At 40.7% G+C, this 17,354-nt stretch overlaps 1 protein-coding gene across 2 annotated transcripts in view; it reads right to left on the reverse strand.

Annotated features, from left to right (window-relative positions):
* Positions 1–17,354, reverse strand: part of tpst1 (tyrosylprotein sulfotransferase 1) — a 90,018-nt gene that overhangs the window by 56,312 nt on the left and 16,352 nt on the right. For both annotated transcript variants that reach the window (XM_034165284.1, XM_034165283.1), the window contains exon 2: positions 2,895–3,093. In XM_034165284.1, coding sequence (XP_034021175.1) covers positions 2,895–3,093 — 199 coding nt within the window. The remainder of the gene's footprint in view (positions 1–2,894; positions 3,094–17,354) is intronic.

Raw genomic sequence — 17,354 nt, forward strand, 5'->3', positions numbered from 1 at the left:
GGGACAAGCTGCTCTCCAAATGTGCAGAGAGTGCATGTTTGCACATTCGCTCTCTGCACATGTGCAAACACCAACATCGGTGTTTGCACATGTGCAGTGTGAGAGGTTAGGGTAAACTGGAATCACAAAAACTCATAGTGCTACTTCAGCAGCATGATACCCTTACGAGGGCCGACCAGAATATCAAACAGGTCTGATTTTCATCCAACCATATGATTGCCGATGGGGAGGTGGTTGTGAGAGGTTAAACACTCGTTACTCCATGTATACTGCATGATGCACGATTAAGCTGAAACTCAGCGCGATCCAAAAAAAATTCTCGCACAAGTGAAAAATTTACTAAAAAAGGGCCAAAACTCGCACAGTGTAAATAAACCCAGCTTTATTCTTTCAGTCATTACCCAAAGTTCATGACTATAGGTGAGGACAGACACACACGTACGATCCATACGAGGAGTAAGGACGGATCATCAGACACACAGACAGACAGACACACAGACAGACATGTCTGTATGAGGAGGACTTGAGTTCTCCCACTTACTAAAAACAGAATTATTCAGGAAACTGGATTGTTTTGGGTTAAAATAAACAAAACAAATGTTCTTACTGAAGCTGATGATATGAAATATGAAAGAATAATACTGGACTGGATTTGATAAGTAAATCAATAATATCAGTAAAAAAGTTTAATCAATTTCAGCTTCAGATTTATCCAGAGGTTTCTGTCTTTCCACGTGTGCACGTCATGATACTGTCACAACCCGCATCAATTCTGCTCACAAGGTTCACTGTCGACTGTAAAAGCCGTCACGTCACTGAATAACCAGACTATAAAAATTATGGATTTTAAAAAGCCAGCGGTGTGGCACCATGGTGACGCCACAAAGATCATCTTTAAATGTTTACATGAATGAGTGTCCGTTTTGTGTTTAATTTGAAGTCAGACAGCAGAGCTCCAGCACACGGGCCGACAATCAGCCTTCTCTGTTAAAGCAGCAAAACTCACAACCTGCTACTTGAACAACACTTTCATGTTTTAGTCATCTGAATTTCTTTTCTATTCTGATTCTCTTATTTTAAACTTTAGGACCATGCAAGTTTCACTGAACAGACAAAATTGAGTTTCTCCTGAAATCCAAGCATTCCGTAATGTCAGTTTATTTTAGAAACATCTTGTAAAATTCCAGCTCTTTTTTTATGGAGAGAACATATTTATCTGGGGGAATTCCAGAAGGAATATTTTATTTTCCATGGCGTCTGCATGTGCACATACACGAGGGTTTGAAATAACCGAAGTTCGCTTTGACCGCGGGTGATGTCTGTAAATGACTTCAGCGGTGTTATCTGGTTACAGAAACAGTGTTTTTAGGTTTACAAGTGTTAATTTCTCACACAGAAATGCTGCGGTTTCTGAGTGTTTTCTGCCATGTTGGATTAGCAACCAGAGAAAGAGACCAGCCAGCACATGTCAGTCTGCCTCTCTAATCTGATTGGCTGTCACTGTGTTCTTGCCAGAATCCCTCGCACAAGTCTGGGGAAGTCTCCATGTGATCTATGATGTCACTACCATTGTGCCGTTGCTGCCGTCAGTAGTTCAAGACCATCTGTTCTTTTGAAAATGTACCCTTCAGGTAACTTTAGAATTTTTTTTTCCTACACAACACAAATTTTAATCATATTGGTGATGTCATTCATATTATGAATCTCCTGTTTAAAGGCTAATAAATAAAATTATGATGGTGCCAAAGAAAATTATTTTCCTCTCTTTATTTTTGTTTGTTTTTAGGATAAAGGATGTATCTGGCACTTGTGTGTAATTCTTTGTTATAATTCCAGTGTTTTTGCCAAGTCGGTGTCATATTAATAAAGGATGATCTAGAGAATATAAATCGGACATCATCGTCATGTTTCACATCAACCCTTCTGGGAGCGTTTTAAAAGTTGTTTGTTTTACAAAAGGCTACAAAATAATAAGTATCTTGAAAAAACTAAAACAATCATAGATGCAACAAAATGCAGCATGAATCCCAGTTGTTTCTGACTTTGAAAGGTCACATGTTCATGATCCCTCAAAAGTGGATCAACACAGATTCTGAAACTTCAGAACTAATGGTTCCATTTCCTGTGGACAGACAGACTGTTTTAGGGTCAGACCTGCATTTAGCTGCTGAACTTCAGAGCGATTGTCAGGTGATTTTAATGTAATGAGCCACGACTCAGTCGTTCTAATTGTTCTTTACACCCTGATTTAAAAAACAAACAAATTTATAAATGAATCTAGAAGATCAGCAGATGAAACAATCGGCAGTTTCAGCTCTTTATGAAGTCTTCAGCTCGTCATAGGAGGTTTTCTGCAGCTACTTTATAGTTTCCATCTCCGTCTGTGGTCACATTTTTCCACCACCCAAAGGAAAAAAAATATTTTTTTCTCTTTCCACTAACATCTTACAGTCAAATGTTTTCTGCTCAAGTCATATTTCTGACTGGATGAAGAATTGCTCCTTTTTCTTTTTGTTCAGGTTCCAGAGAGAAGGCCCTGAAGAGCAGCGTGGAGGTTTCTCTGAGTGTGCAGATTGTGCCACTGACCACGGAGACACTTCCTGCAGGAAGTGCTGTTCACTTACCGTTGATAAATATGAGAACACGAGTCCTGGACTCAGTTCCACATTAATCTGTTATCAACATGGCTCCTTTAAAAAAGTGTTCAAATATGTTCTTGAGATTTTCTGTTAAAATGGAATTGATCCATACTCAACAGCGACACTGGTCCAGTTTTGGTACATTAAGAATTAATATGTCACTGATTCAGGAGGCTGGCAGAGAACTCTGGTACTGACACAAACTAATGAAAGCACACACACAGACTGATAATAAACATGTCCATCACAACTCACCCTTCTGGTGTTGTCCAGGACTTTGGGGTCAGGCCGGCCGTAGTTGGGGGGGTTGGCATGGGGGTCGTAGCCCAATCTGGAGAGCATGGGTGCAATGACAGCCATGTCCCGCACCACATCAGGGGGGATCTTACCCACCCACTTTGACAGCGCCTCAACATTAACGGGTTTGATGACTTGGTCTGTGGACCTCTCCACCCTGAGGGGAAACAAAAACACAAACATCTGTTTCAGGAAAAAAAAAAAGAAAAAAAAAAAGGACAAAACAAGCCACATCCAGGGACAGAGATTTAATTAATGTGAATATGGGCTGAGACTTATAAAACTCAAATAGGCAGCTATCACACACATATATATATATATATACAACCCCTGGCAAAAATGATGGAATCACCGGCCTCGGAGGATGTTCATTCAGTTGTTTAATTTTGAAGAAAAAAAGCAGATCACAGACATGACACAAAACTAAAGTCATTTCAAATGGCAACTTTCTGGCTTTAAGAAACACTATAAGAAATCAAGAAAAAAAGATTGTGGCAGTCAGTAACGGTTACTTTTTTAGACCAAGCAGAGGAATAAATTATGGAATCACCCTGTAAATTTTCATCCCCAAAACTAACACCTGCATCAAATCAAATCTGCTCATTGACATTAACCCTATGTCATGAAATTGATCCTATGTGTCTTTTTGCAAGGAATGTTTTCACAGTTTTTGCTCTATGACAAGATGCATTATCATCTTGAAAAATGATTTCATCATCCTTAAACATCAGAAAAGTGTCCAAAATATCAACGTAAACTTGTGCATTTATTGATGATGTAATGACAGCCATCTCCCCAGTGCCTTTACCTGACATGCAGCCCCATATCATCAATGACTGTGGAAATTTACATGTTCTCTTCAGGCAGTCATCATTATAAATCTCATTGGAACGGCACCAAACAAAAGTTCCAGCATCATCACCTTGCTCAATGCAGATTCCAGATTCATCACTGAATATGACTTTCATCCAGTCATCCACAGTCCACGATTGCTTTTCTTTAGCCCATTGTAATCTTGTTTTTTTCTGTTTAGGTGTTAATGATGGCTTTCGTTTAGCTTTTCTGTATGTAAATCCCATTTCCTTTAGGCGGTTTCTTACAGTTCGGTCACAGAGTTTTCTGTCTTGACGCTTTGATGTCTTCCTTGGTCTACCAGTATGTTTGCCTTTAACAACCTTCCCATGTTGTTTGTATTTGGTCCAGAGTTTAGACACAGCTGACTGTGAACAACCAACATCTTTTGCAACATTGTGTGATGATTTACCCTCTTAAGAGTTTGATAATCCTCTCCTTTGTTTCAACTGACATCTCTCGTGTTGGAGCCATGATTCATGTCAGTCCACTTGGTGCAACAGCTCTCCAAGGTGTGATCACTCCTTTTTAGATGCAGACTAACAAGCAGATGTGATTTGATGCAGGTGTTAGTTTTGGGGATGAAAATTTACAGGGTGATTCTATAATTTATTCCTCAGAATTGAGTGAGTCCATATTTTTTTTCCTCTGCTTGGTTTAAAAAAGTAACCGTTACTGACTGCCACAATCTTTTTTTCTTGATTTCTTATAGTGTTTCTTAAAGCCAGAAAGTTGCCATTTGAAATGACTTTAGTTTTGTGTCATGTCTGTGATCTGCTTTTTTTCTACAAAATTAAACAACTGAATGAACATCCTCCGAGGCTGGTGATTCCATCATTTTTGCCAGGGGTTGTATATATATATACATATATATATATATGGTACAAAAAAAAGTATTTTGTTTAAAAAATAACACTGAGGCGCTTCAATTATCAAGCAGCCATATGGAGGTGAAATTACTTCAGAAAAGATACTTTCAGTCTTATGATCAGTGACGCATCATCATCATCATATCAGGAAGACACTGAAATCAGCAGATAAAAATCTGAAAACTTTCATTTTTGTTTCCTGCACTTTTGAGGATTTCCACTCAGGTTAAACGTTCAGACTGTCTGTGTGTGTGTGTGTGTGTGTGTGTGCTTGTGAGAGAGATGCTTCCTTGTGCATGTGGGTGTGACCTCAGTGACCAACACATTGCATGATGGGAAACGTTAGCTGAGAGGAAGGTTTTAGCTTCAGGTGATAGTTGAGGACCAGAACAAAGTAACTGTCTGTGTGTGTCTGTGTGTTCATGTCACACAGCGATGTCGATGATGTCAGACACATAAAATCATTTGTAAAAAATAAAACATGCTCACTTTTGTGCAGAAACAGCTGCTTCAGCCCCCCCTCAGTCAGCTGAGGTTCAGCCTCCTTCATTCAGTTAAAAATGCTGAGGTGACTAAATGTCAAGTTCAGGATTAAACCTTTTGTGCTCGCTGTCTGTTTCTGGGTTGTTTCAGAGATGTTTGTGGGGAAAGAGCAGCTTTATTAAGTTTGTAGAGTTTTAAACAGAACCAATACGTGGCTGGAGTTTTGTTTGTTTGTGGTCTCCCCCCCAACCCCTGTATGGACTTCAGTTTAAGTTTCAATGGTTTTTCTGGGGGTTTTTTTTTGTTTTTTGTTTTTTTAAGCTGTGGGCCATTATTGAAATGAAAATTAAAAAAAACAAAAACAAAACACTTCAAACATCTGAGTTTACATGTAATGAGTCTAAAATATAAAACATTTTACCTTTCAGAAATACCTGACAAAAAAAATGTACTTCTTCATGATATTCCAATTGTTTGAGATACACCTGTAACACTACTAAAAAACAAAAACTGCTGAATAAACAGAGGGCGAGTGGTCACATGACCCTCTTGTGTGATATTTTAATATGAACAAGGTTCTTTTTGTTGTTCATTCATTCATTCACTATAACCGCTCTATTCCAGTTAATGGTCATGAGGAGGGGGTGGAGCCTGTCCCAGTGGTCATAGGGCAAGAGGTGGGGTTAAATGGACTGCACTTATATAGCACTTTTCCATTTGCATCAGACACTCAAAGCACTTTACAATATTGCCTCACATTCTCCCAGATGCCAGGGTGTTACCATGCAAGGTGCTCACTACACACCGGGAGCAACGAGGGGACGAAGGACCTTGCCCAAGGGCCCATAGTGATTTTGCGGTCAGGCTGGGATGTGAACAAGTATCCTCTGGTCTCAAGCCCAAAGCTTAACCACAAGACCATCACCTTCCCTGGACAGGTTCACCCTGAACAGGACTCCGATCCATCACTGGGCTCCTTTTGTTGAAAATGATTAAAACTGTTGGCTCCAATGGTGTTGAAACTCGCCGACTGCACATCAACACTCATGCTGACAGTCTGCTTTCTCCGGCATCGTGCTGCATGCACACGTGTAGATCAAATCGTGCTGCAGGCACCTGTTTGCTAGCTGCACACATTGTAACGGCAATTCACTTTGCTGTAATCAATTTACTTTGGAGTCTTTACACATGTGGGTGTAGTCTCCTCCTCCATGATTAATAGAGGGAGCTGGTTTTGTCATCTCAGGAGGATGGTGCAGATGGTTTCTGAAAGCTGAGCCCTGATCCAGATATCCACTCTGGACCAAATGGGAAGAGAATCACTTTAGGTAAGTCTAGTGAGACCCAGGAGGCTGCTGAGCATCAACGTGGAACACAGAGCCAAGAAGAGTGAACACACAGTGCAGCATCACCTTCCTGTCTGAGGCACACAAACTGAAAGACCTTCAACTCGCTCCTACAACTACAAACAACCAAATCCAGATATGAGTCACTCTGCCAGCATGACTCACCTCCTCATCTGGAGTCAAACTGCTTCAGAAACACCACCGAAATGATTAAAAATCAAAGCCTGTCTCATACAGCAAATATTTACACACGCACACACACACACACGCACACACACACACACACACACACACAACCCCAATTCCAATGACGTTGGGATGTTGTGTAAAATGTAAATAAAAACAGAATCCAATGATTTTCAAATCCTCTTCAACCTATATTCAATTGAATACATCACAAAGACAAGATATTTAATGTTGAAACTGATAAACTTTATTGTTTTTGTGCAAATATTTGCTCATTTTGAAATGGATGCCTGCAACACGTTTCAAAAAAGCTGGGACAGTGGTATGTTTACCACTGTGTTACATCACCTTTCCTTCTAACAACACTCAATAAGCATTTGGGAACTGAGGACACTAATTGTTGAAGCTTTGTAGGTGGAATTCTTTCCATTCTTGCTTGATGACTTCAGTTGTTCAACAGTCCGGGGTCTCCGTTGTCGTATTTTGAGCTTCATAATGCGCCACACATTTTCAAAGGGCGACAGGTCTGGACTGCAGGCAGGCCAGTCTAGTACCCGCACTCTTTTACTACGAAGCCACGCTGTTGGAACACGTGCAGAATGTGGCTTGGCATTGTCTTGCTGAAATAAGCAGGGACGTCCCTGAAAAAGACGTTGCTTGGATGGCAGCATGTGTTGCTCCAAAACCTGGATGTACCTTTCAGCATTGATGGTGCCATCACAGATGTGTAAGTTGTCCATGCCATGGGCACTAACACACCCCCATACCATCACAGATGCTGGCTTTTGAACTTTGTGCTGGTAACAATCTGGATGATCTTTTTCCTCTTTTGTCCACAGGACACGACGTCCATGATTTCCAAAAACAATTTTAAATGTGGACTCAAACCACAGCACACTTTTCCACTTTGCGTCTGTCCATTTCAAATGAGCTCAGGCCCAGAGAAGGTGGCGGCGTTTCTGGATGTTGTTGATGTTTGGCTTTCACTTTGCATGGTAGAGTTTTAACTTGCACTTGTAGATGTAGCGACGAACTATGTTAACTGACAATGGTTTTCTGAAGTGTTCCTGAGCCCACGTGGTAAGATCCTTTACACAATGATGTTGGTTTTTAATGCAGTGCCACCTGAGGGATCGAAGGTCACGGGCATTCGGTGTTGGTTTTCAGCCTTGCTGCTTACGTGTAGAAAGTTCTCCAGATTTTCTGAATCATCTGATTATATTATGGACTGTAGATGATGGAATCCATAAATTCCTTGCAATTGAACACTGAGAAACATTTTTCTTAAACTGTTGGACTATTTTTTAATGCAGTTGTTTACAAAGTGGTGATCCTCGCCCCATCTTTGCTTGTGAACGGCTGAGCATTTTTGGGGATGCTCCTTTCATACCCAATCATGACTAGGATTGGGTATCCGGAACCGGTTTTCGGGTATCGCTAAGAAATGATTCGATCCATCGACATCAACAGCCTTTTTGCTTAACAATTCCCTTACTGGTCTTTCTGAGTGGGCATTGTTTGTGGGGGTGTTTGTCAGGAAAATGATCATTTCTCTACATTGATTACAGACCCTCCAGCGGGTCTGTAATCAACCGTTTCTGCAGTGCAGCTTTGCTTTGAACCTTGAATCAATGAAGCAGTGCTTCGATGTGCTGGTTTGTTAGTTTTATTTCACTTTATCTTAATTTTCCCCTGCTAAAACCCTAAAGAGCATATGGCTGTGAGTAATATTTACCTTTTTATGTTAAACCGACCTGTTATGGTCTTCTGAAACAGTTGATAGATGTGTTTTATAACTTAAAAATGGGACCAATGCTAACACGTTAGAATGTCTATGGCATTTTCAATGTTAAAGTTAGCATTAAACTGTTCACATCTCAACATGTTTGTGTGCATTTGTTTTCTGTATAATTAATGGCTCAGTGTTTGTCATAAAAGAGTCAAATGTATTACAAATTGTCATATTTTTTAATTTATTTTTATTTATATATTAATAACAGCAACAACAGTAATAATAACTAATAATGCTACAATACAATTTTAGAGAAAGAGACAAAAAGAACCTGACAAAACAAAACAACAGAAAAGATAAATCCAACTAACAATGAACATAAATATAGAAATAAGTGTTTCCTGTGAACACCTAGTGACTCTTACACCTCCACTTCATCCCTGTTTTATTTACGTTTAATGACAGTTTGTTTCGGTCAAACCATATTTTCAATTTGTTAATTTCTTCAGTGATTTCCTCCAGAACTATCTGCCAAACTAGAAAACTGCTGCATCCTAGTAAGAGCAGAAGACTACTGGAATGAATCAGAATAAGGAAAGCTGGGTTTTTTCTCACTAAATGGATGCTGCACTCACTGCAGTTTATTGTCTGGAATAGTCCCAGATTCATTTCAGAGCTTCTAGAATTCAATCATTTTCGTGTGGGTGGTGTTGGGGGGTAATTTTGGGTTACAGCTCTTTCATCCCTGAATATGTCAGTCGTGAGTCATTTTTGTGCAGATTAAGTCACTAAGTGGGCCTCCTGTCTTGTTGGAGAAAGAAATCAGAATCGTCCAATGTTCTGTTCACACAGCTCCAAACGCTGCACAGGTCTCTGCCGAGTCAAGTTAGAACGATAGAGTCCAGACGGAATTAATAACTTCAAAGTGAAACACCGTTTAAGTCAAATGACACCTCTTTACAAATGTTGTAATAAAAACAAACTGCAATTGATCAAAATGTTTTTTTTTACTCCCAAAATGAGACGTCCTGTGCTGACGTGCAGCAGCCGGCTGAGCTCAGCTCAGAGGTACGGAGAGACATTCATGCCAAAATGTCTGAAAGGAAATGCTTTTGAGAAACACTACAGATTTTATTTATTTTCATTTACAGTAGTGTTCAGAATAATAGTAGTGCTATGTGAGTAAAAAGATGAATCCAGGTTTTGAGTATATTTCTTATTGTTATATGGGAAACAAGGTACCAGTAGATTCAGTAGATTCTCACAAATCCAATAAGACCAAGCATTCATGATATGCACACTCTTAAGGCTATGAAATTGGGCTATTAGTTAAAAAAAAAAAAAAAAAAAAAAAAAAAGTAAAAAAGGGGGTGTTCACAATAATAGTAGCATCTGCTGTTGACGCGACAAACTCAAAACTATTATGTTCAAACTGCTTTTTATCAATCCTGTGAATCACTAAACTAGTATTTAGTTGTATAACCACAGTTTTTCATGATTTCTTCACATCTACGGGGCATTAATTTTGTTGGTTTGGAACCAAGAATTTGCTCATTTACTAGTGTGCTTGGGGTCATTGTCTTGTTGAAACACCCATTTCAAGGGCATGTCCTCTTCAGCATAAGACATGACCTCTTCAAGTATTTTGACATATCCAAACTGATCCATGATACCTGGTATGCGATATATAGGCCCAACACCATAGTAGGAGAAACATGCTCATATCATGATGCTTACACCACCATGCTTCACTGTCTTCCCTGTGAACCAGGGCTGTGAAAGCTCTGCGGATCCACGGGATTCCAGGGATTTCGTCATGGGGAGGGGGTGTGTGTTAGTGATGTACTCTTTAATCATGAACATCACTGAGTTTTTAAAATGCTTACCGCAAAGCGTTCTGTTTTTTTATGACATCGTGTAAGTTTGATAAGTCCGCGGTCACTGATCTGTGTGTTACAGATACATATCAGTTTCCTCTGATCCACGGAGTTTCGCAGAGGAAAAATGCCACTCAAAGTGTAGCTGTTATGACAGTTGGCGTAAAGCAGGACTGGTTGGTTGCTGCGGCGACGCTGTGTGGCTCCTGTGCGGCACTTAAGCAAAACTTAGCATGTGGATATCCCAAACTTTTAGAGCTTTCAAGTTTTTAAAAGAAGATTTGTGCAACATGTCTGTGTCACGGACCGACATCGCACAGAGAGAAGATGGAAAGAAAGACTGTTTGAAAAAGTCTTATAAGGACAAGAATCCGTGGAATCGTCGCTGGTTTCATGAACACACCTGAAAGATGAAAGAAACAGGAAAAGTGAACTGTGCCCCTTCAGGAAAACACGGTAAGAATTTTTTATCTCCCTGGAAAATAAACATTCTGCTGTTCAAACAGGATTTTAGACAAGATTATGTGACTTTTTCACTAATCTAGACTTTCTTTCATTGTAAAAAAGACATTGTGGATTTGAATGGATTTAGGCTGCATGAATTTACACAAGAATATAAGTGACTTTTTACTGTAAGGTATGTTATTAATATTTTACCATGATTTTCCAAATATTCTACAAGCTTTAGCTGTGGTTTTTGAAATGCTGTAACAGTCTTCATAAATTTCATGTACTTTAATTGTTCTGTGTTAATGCAAAATTTGGTTTACAATTAAAAGGAAAATCATTCCAAGTCCAACTTCCATGTCATATTCTGTTATTGCAGCATCATCACTGACAGCTGCTGCTTTTGATACTGTTGACCATAAAATTTTATTACAGAGATTAGAGCATGCCATAGGTATTAAAGGCACTGCGCTGCGGTGATTTGAATCATATTTATCTAATAGATTACAATTTGTTCATGTAAAGGGAGTCTTCTTCACAGACGAAGGTTAATTATGGAGTTCCACAAAGTTCTGTGCTAGGACCAATTTTATTCACTTTATACATGCTTCCCTTAGGCAGTATTATTAGAAAGCATTGCTTAAATTTTCATTGTTACGCAGATGATACCCAGCTTTATCTATCCATGAAGCCAGAGGACACACACCAATTAGCTAAACTGCAGGATTGTCTTACAGGCATAAAGACATGGATGACCTCTAATTTCCTGCTTTTAAATTCAGATAAAACTGAAGTTATCATACTTGACCCCACAAATCTTAGAAACATGGTGTCTAACCAGATCCTTACTCTGGATGGCATTACCCTGACCTCCAGTAATACTATGAGAAATCTTGGAGTCATTTTTGATCAGGATATGTCCTTCAATGCACATATTAAGCAAATATGTAGGACTGCTTTTTTGCATTTGCGCAATATCATTAAAATTAGAAAGGTCTTGTCTCAGAGTGATGCTGAAAAACTAATTCATGCATTTATTTCCTCTAGGCTGGACTATTGTAATTCATTATTATCAGGTTGTCCTAAAAGTTCCCTGAAAAGCCTTCAGTTAATTCAAAATGCTGCAGCTAGAGTACTGACGGGGACTAGAAGGAGAGTGTGTTGTGTGGGCGCCAGCAGAGGAGGTACTGCTGGCCCACCACCAGAGGGAGCCCTGCCCGAAGTGTGGGCTTCGGGCACGAGAGGGCGCTGCCACCACGCAGGAGCCATCGGAGTGACAGCTGTCACTCATCACCATTCATCATCAACCAGCCCATAAAAGCCAGACAACATCTCCACCTCACTGCCGAGATATCGTCTACCTCTAAGGTAATACCTCAGCCGTGATTGTGCCGTGCACACATTACTTTTCTATTCTGTGATATTGTTTCAAGAGACTACTCACTGTTGTCGTCTGGCGGAGTACGGAGTGGTGAGAAAGTGAGGGGCGTTCACTTGTCACACCGAACTACAGAGACAACCAGAGTTGAACTGTGTTGGAGGTGGGGGTGTTATTCCCACCTGGAAAGAGAAACTTGCTGTCTGTTTACTGGGTGTGTTTTCACACACTCATACATCTGTTCTTCTGCTTCCTGCCAGCAGTACCAGATCTGGCAGCTGAAGACGGTGGCCACCTGGGGACTCAGGACTTGGCGTCTCCAGTGTGTTTCCAGATCCGGTGGCAGTGGAAATCGTGTGGGGTCCGGCTCTTCTCTGGATGGTGCTCTCCTATCCTCAAGCCTGCCCATACGTCATCTTTGTGTAATTGTCTGTAATCCCACCTTCTCTACTTTTAAGATTAGACTTAAAACTTTCCTTTTTGCTAAAGCTTATAGTTAGGGCTGGATCAGGTGACCCTGAACCATCCCTTAGTTATGCTGCTATAGACTGCTGGGGGGTTCCCATGATGCACTGTTTCTTTCTCTTTTTGCTCTGTATGCACCACTCTGCATTTAATCATTAGTGATTGATCTCTGCTCACCTCCACAGCAAGTCTTTTTCCTGGTTCTCTCCCTCAGCCCCAACCAGTCCCAGCAGAAGACTGCCCCTCCCTGAGCCTGGTTCTGCTGGAGGTTTCTTCCTGTTAAAAGGGAGTTTTTCCTTCCCACTGTTGCCAAGTGCTTGCTCACAGGGGGTCGTTTTGACCGTTGGGGTTTTTCCGTAATTATTGTATGGCCTTGCCTTACAATATAAGGCGGCTTGGGGCAACTGTTTGTTGTGATTTGGCGCTATATAAATAAAATTGATTTCATTTGATTTGATCCAAATAGTGGTTCTGTCTGTATGCCGTTGTGCACATTTACAACAGTAAATTGTTATTCATTGGCTCATCCATTGTCCGGTTCCTTTGCACCCCCTGTTGTGGGTCCGTGTCCCTACACTTTCCCAACAGAGAGCATATTTCACCCATATTGGCAACTGGGTGAACTGTTTGTTGTGATTTGGCGCTATATAAATAAAACTGATTGATTGATTGATATTACGCATTGACATGGTCAAAAGAATAAAAATCAGCTGTATTACTTTGTCACTGTATATAGGCCTCCTGGCCCATATTCTGAATTCTTAGATGAATTTGGTGCATTCATGTCTAACTTGTCAACGAGAGCAGATAACATTCTGATCACTGGTGACTTTAACGTTCATATAAATAAGTCTTTTGATCCCCTCTGCAAATCATTCATGGAAATTGTGGATGTATTAGGATTTCGGCAATGCATTCGGGATTTTGATGCACATTAGTGGAAATACCCTGGATCTGGTTCTCGCACGTGGTACTGCTGTCACGAATATTGACATCATGCCTCTTACATCAGTGGTCTCTGATCACTCACTTATTAAGTTTACAGTTTCACTGCCGTGTTTAGTGGAACAACAACCTTATTTATCATTACGGCGATGCATCAACTCCTCAATTAAGACTGAACTAGAAGCTAGATTGCCTGATGTCTTAGCCTCACTTTTGACAAATACCCAGACAGCAGACAGACTTGTGGATAGATTAAACTCAGTGCTCAAAACGACACTCGACATGATTGCACCACCTGTGCTGAAACCGCGCTCCCCCAAATCGCAGTCACCTTGGTTCAATGATTACCTGCATGACCTCAAGCATAAAGCAAGAGGTCTAGAACGGAAATGCTGTCGTTCAAAATTAGAAGTATTCCACCTTGCATGGTGTGATGCTATCTTAGACTATAAGCATGCATTATTGGCTACAAAGCGGACCTATTACTCTGATTTGATCAACAAAAACAAGCATAACTCAAAGTTCTTGTTCAACACGGTGGCAACACTTACTCATGGACAGCCACCTGTAGTTCGCTCTCCTTTTACAGCACAAGATTTCCTGGATTACTTTGAGAAGAAAACAGATGACATTAGGTTGAACATATCCCGGCATGCCTTAACCCAACCACTACACCCTGCTATTAAGGTGGGCGCCACTACTGAGGTATTACCTAGATTTACAGAATTTAACAGTATCTCACTAGACATGCTGACAAAACTCGGAATGTCAACAAAAAGCACAACCTGTTTATTTGATCCTATACCAACAAAACTGTTTAAGGACCTGTGGTCCACTCTTGGGCTGACTGTGCTGGAAATTATTAATCTCTCATTAACTTCTGGATCTGTTCCTAAATGTTTCAAATCTGCAGTGATTAAACCATTACTTAAGAAACCTAATCTTGACCCTAGTGTATTGAAAAAAATATCGGCCGATATCAAATCTATCATTTTGCTCTAAAATTCTGGAAAAAGTGGTGTCACGGCAGCTTGTAGACTATCTTACTGAGAATAATCTCTGAGCCGCTGCAGTCTGGTTTTAGAAAATATCATTCCACAGAGACGGCTCTCACTAAAGTGGTGAATGATCTTCTGCTTACAATGGATTCAGACACCACTACAGTTCTGCTGCTGTTAGATCTCAGTGCTGCATTTGATACAGTGGATCATCATATTCTACTTGATAGGCTGGAAAATCATTTTGGGATTACTGGGAGTGCCCTTGCATGGCTGACGTCATACTTGACCAGTCGTTCTCACTGTGTTTTGTACAGTAACACTACCTCTAACCTTAGTGACATGAAATTTGGGGTTCCTCAGGGGTCTGTCTTAGGCCCCCTGCTTTTCTTCCTTTATATAGCACCCCTTGGGCACATATTGCGGCATTTTGGGATTACCTTTCACTGCTATGCAGATTATAATGTTATGTATGCTGATAACTGCTGGTAATCTCGTTCACATAAAATCCTTATAAGATTGCCTTGCAGCAGTGAGAAGTTGGATGTCTAGAAACTTCCTACTTTTAAACTCTGAAAAGACTGAAATGATGGTTCTTGGTCCAGTGAGACATCGGCATCAATTGGTGGTTGGCTCTCACTGCGGTATTGTATCACTTCCTGTTCCGGAGCACAGCGGTGTTTTTCTGTATCTGTTAGCTGTTTAATCTGCGCAGTTAGATTGATCTAGTTATCTAGATTACGATTTGTTTCCCAGTGTAATCTTTACGTGCCTTAACTAAAGCACTCCTTCTGCTGAATCACCTCTAAATTATTTACACATTATTCACTTTGCGTGTTTTTAGGAATCCGCTAGCTTAGCGTAGCTACTAGCTCTTAGCCGATTTAGCATGACGGCTTCTCCTGTCTCTCCCGCACTTTTCTGCTCTGGGTGTGAAATGTTTAGTTATTCCTCGGCCTCCTTTAGCAGTAACGGTACTTGTAATAAGTGTAGCTTATTCGTAGCTTTGGAGGCCAGGCTGGGTGAATTGGAGACTCGGCTCCGCACCGTGGACAATTCTACAGCTAGCCAGGCCCCTGTAGTCGCTGCGGACCAAGGTAGCTTAGCCGCCGTTAGTTCCCCCCTGGCAGATCCCAAGCAGCCGGGAAAGCAGGCTGACTGGGTGACTGTGAGGAGGAAGCGTAGCCCTAAACAGAAGCCCCGTGTACACCGCCAACCCGTTCACATCTCTAACCGTTTTTCCCCACTCGACGACACACCCGCCGAGGATCAAACTCTGGTTATTGGCGACTCTGTTTTGAGAAATGTGAAGTTAGCGACACCAGCAACCATAGTCAATTGTCTTCCGGGGGCCAGAGCAGGCGACATTGAAGGAAATTTGAAACTGCTGGCTAAGGCTAAGCGTAAATTTGGTAAGATTGTAATTCACGTCGGCAGTAATGACACCCGGTTACGCCAATCGGAGGTCACTAAAATTAACATTAAATCGGTGTGTAACTTTGCAAAAACAATGTCAGACTCTGTAGTTTTCTCTGGGCCCCTCCCCAATCGGACCGGGAGTGACATGTTTAGCCGCATGTTCTCCTTGAATTGCTGGATGTCTGAGTGGTGTCTAAAAAAATGAGGTGGGCTTCATAGATAATTGGCAAAGCTTCTGGGGAAAACCTGGTCTTGTTAGGAGAGACGGCATCCATCCCACTTTGGATGGAGCAGCTCTCATTTCTAGAAATCTGGCCAATTTTCTTAAATCCTCCAAACCGTGACTATCCAGGGTTGGGACCAGGAAGCAGAGTTGTAGTCTTACACACCTCTCTGCAGCTTCTCTCCCCCTGCCATCCCCTCATTACCCCATCCCCGTAGAGACGGTGCCTGCTCCCAGACTACCAATAACCAGCAAAAATCTATTGAAGCATAAAAATTCAAAAAGAAAAAATAATATAGCACATTCAACTGCACCACAGACTAAAACAGTTAAATGTGGTCTATTAAACATTAGGTCTCTCTCTTCTAAGTCCCTGTTAGTAAATGATATAATAATTGATCAACATATTGATTTATTCTGCCTTACAGAAACCTGGTTACAGCAGGATGAATATGTTAGTTTAAATGAGTCAACACCCCCGAGTCACACTAACTGCCAGAACGCTCGTAGCACGGGCCGAGGCGGAGGATTAGCAGCAATCTTCCATTCCATCTTATTAATTAATCAAAAACCCAGACAGAGCTTTAATTCATTTGAAAGCTTGACTCTTAGTCTTGTCCATCCAAATTGGAAGTCCCAAAAACCAGTTTTATTTGTTATTATCTATCGTCCACCTGGTCGTTACTGTGAGTTTCTCTGTGAATTTTCAGAACTTTTGTCTGACTTAGTGCTTAGCTCAGATAAGATAATTATAGTGGGCGATTTTAACATCCACACAGATGCTGAGAATGACAGCCTCAACACTGCATTTAATCTATTATTAGACTCAATTGGCTTTGCTCAAAATGTAAATGAGTCCACCCACCACTTTAATCATATCTTAGATCTTGTTCTGATTTATGGTATGGAAATTGAAGACTTAACAGTATTCCCTGAAAACTCCCTTCTGTCTGATCATTTCTTAATAACATTTACATTTACTCTGATGGACTACCCAGCAGTGGGGAATAAGTTTCATTACACTAGAAGTCTTTCAGAAAGCGCTGTAACTAGGTTTAAGGATATGTTTCCTTCTTTATGTTCCCTAATGCCATATACCAACACAGTGCAGAGTAGCTACCTAAACTCTGTAAGTAAGATAGAATATCTCGTCAATAGTTTTACATCCTCATTGAAGACAACTTTGGATGCTGTAGCT

This window comes from Thalassophryne amazonica, unplaced genomic scaffold, assembly GCF_902500255.1.
Source record: "Thalassophryne amazonica unplaced genomic scaffold, fThaAma1.1, whole genome shotgun sequence".
NCBI classification, from domain to species: domain Eukaryota; kingdom Metazoa; phylum Chordata; class Actinopteri; order Batrachoidiformes; family Batrachoididae; genus Thalassophryne; species Thalassophryne amazonica.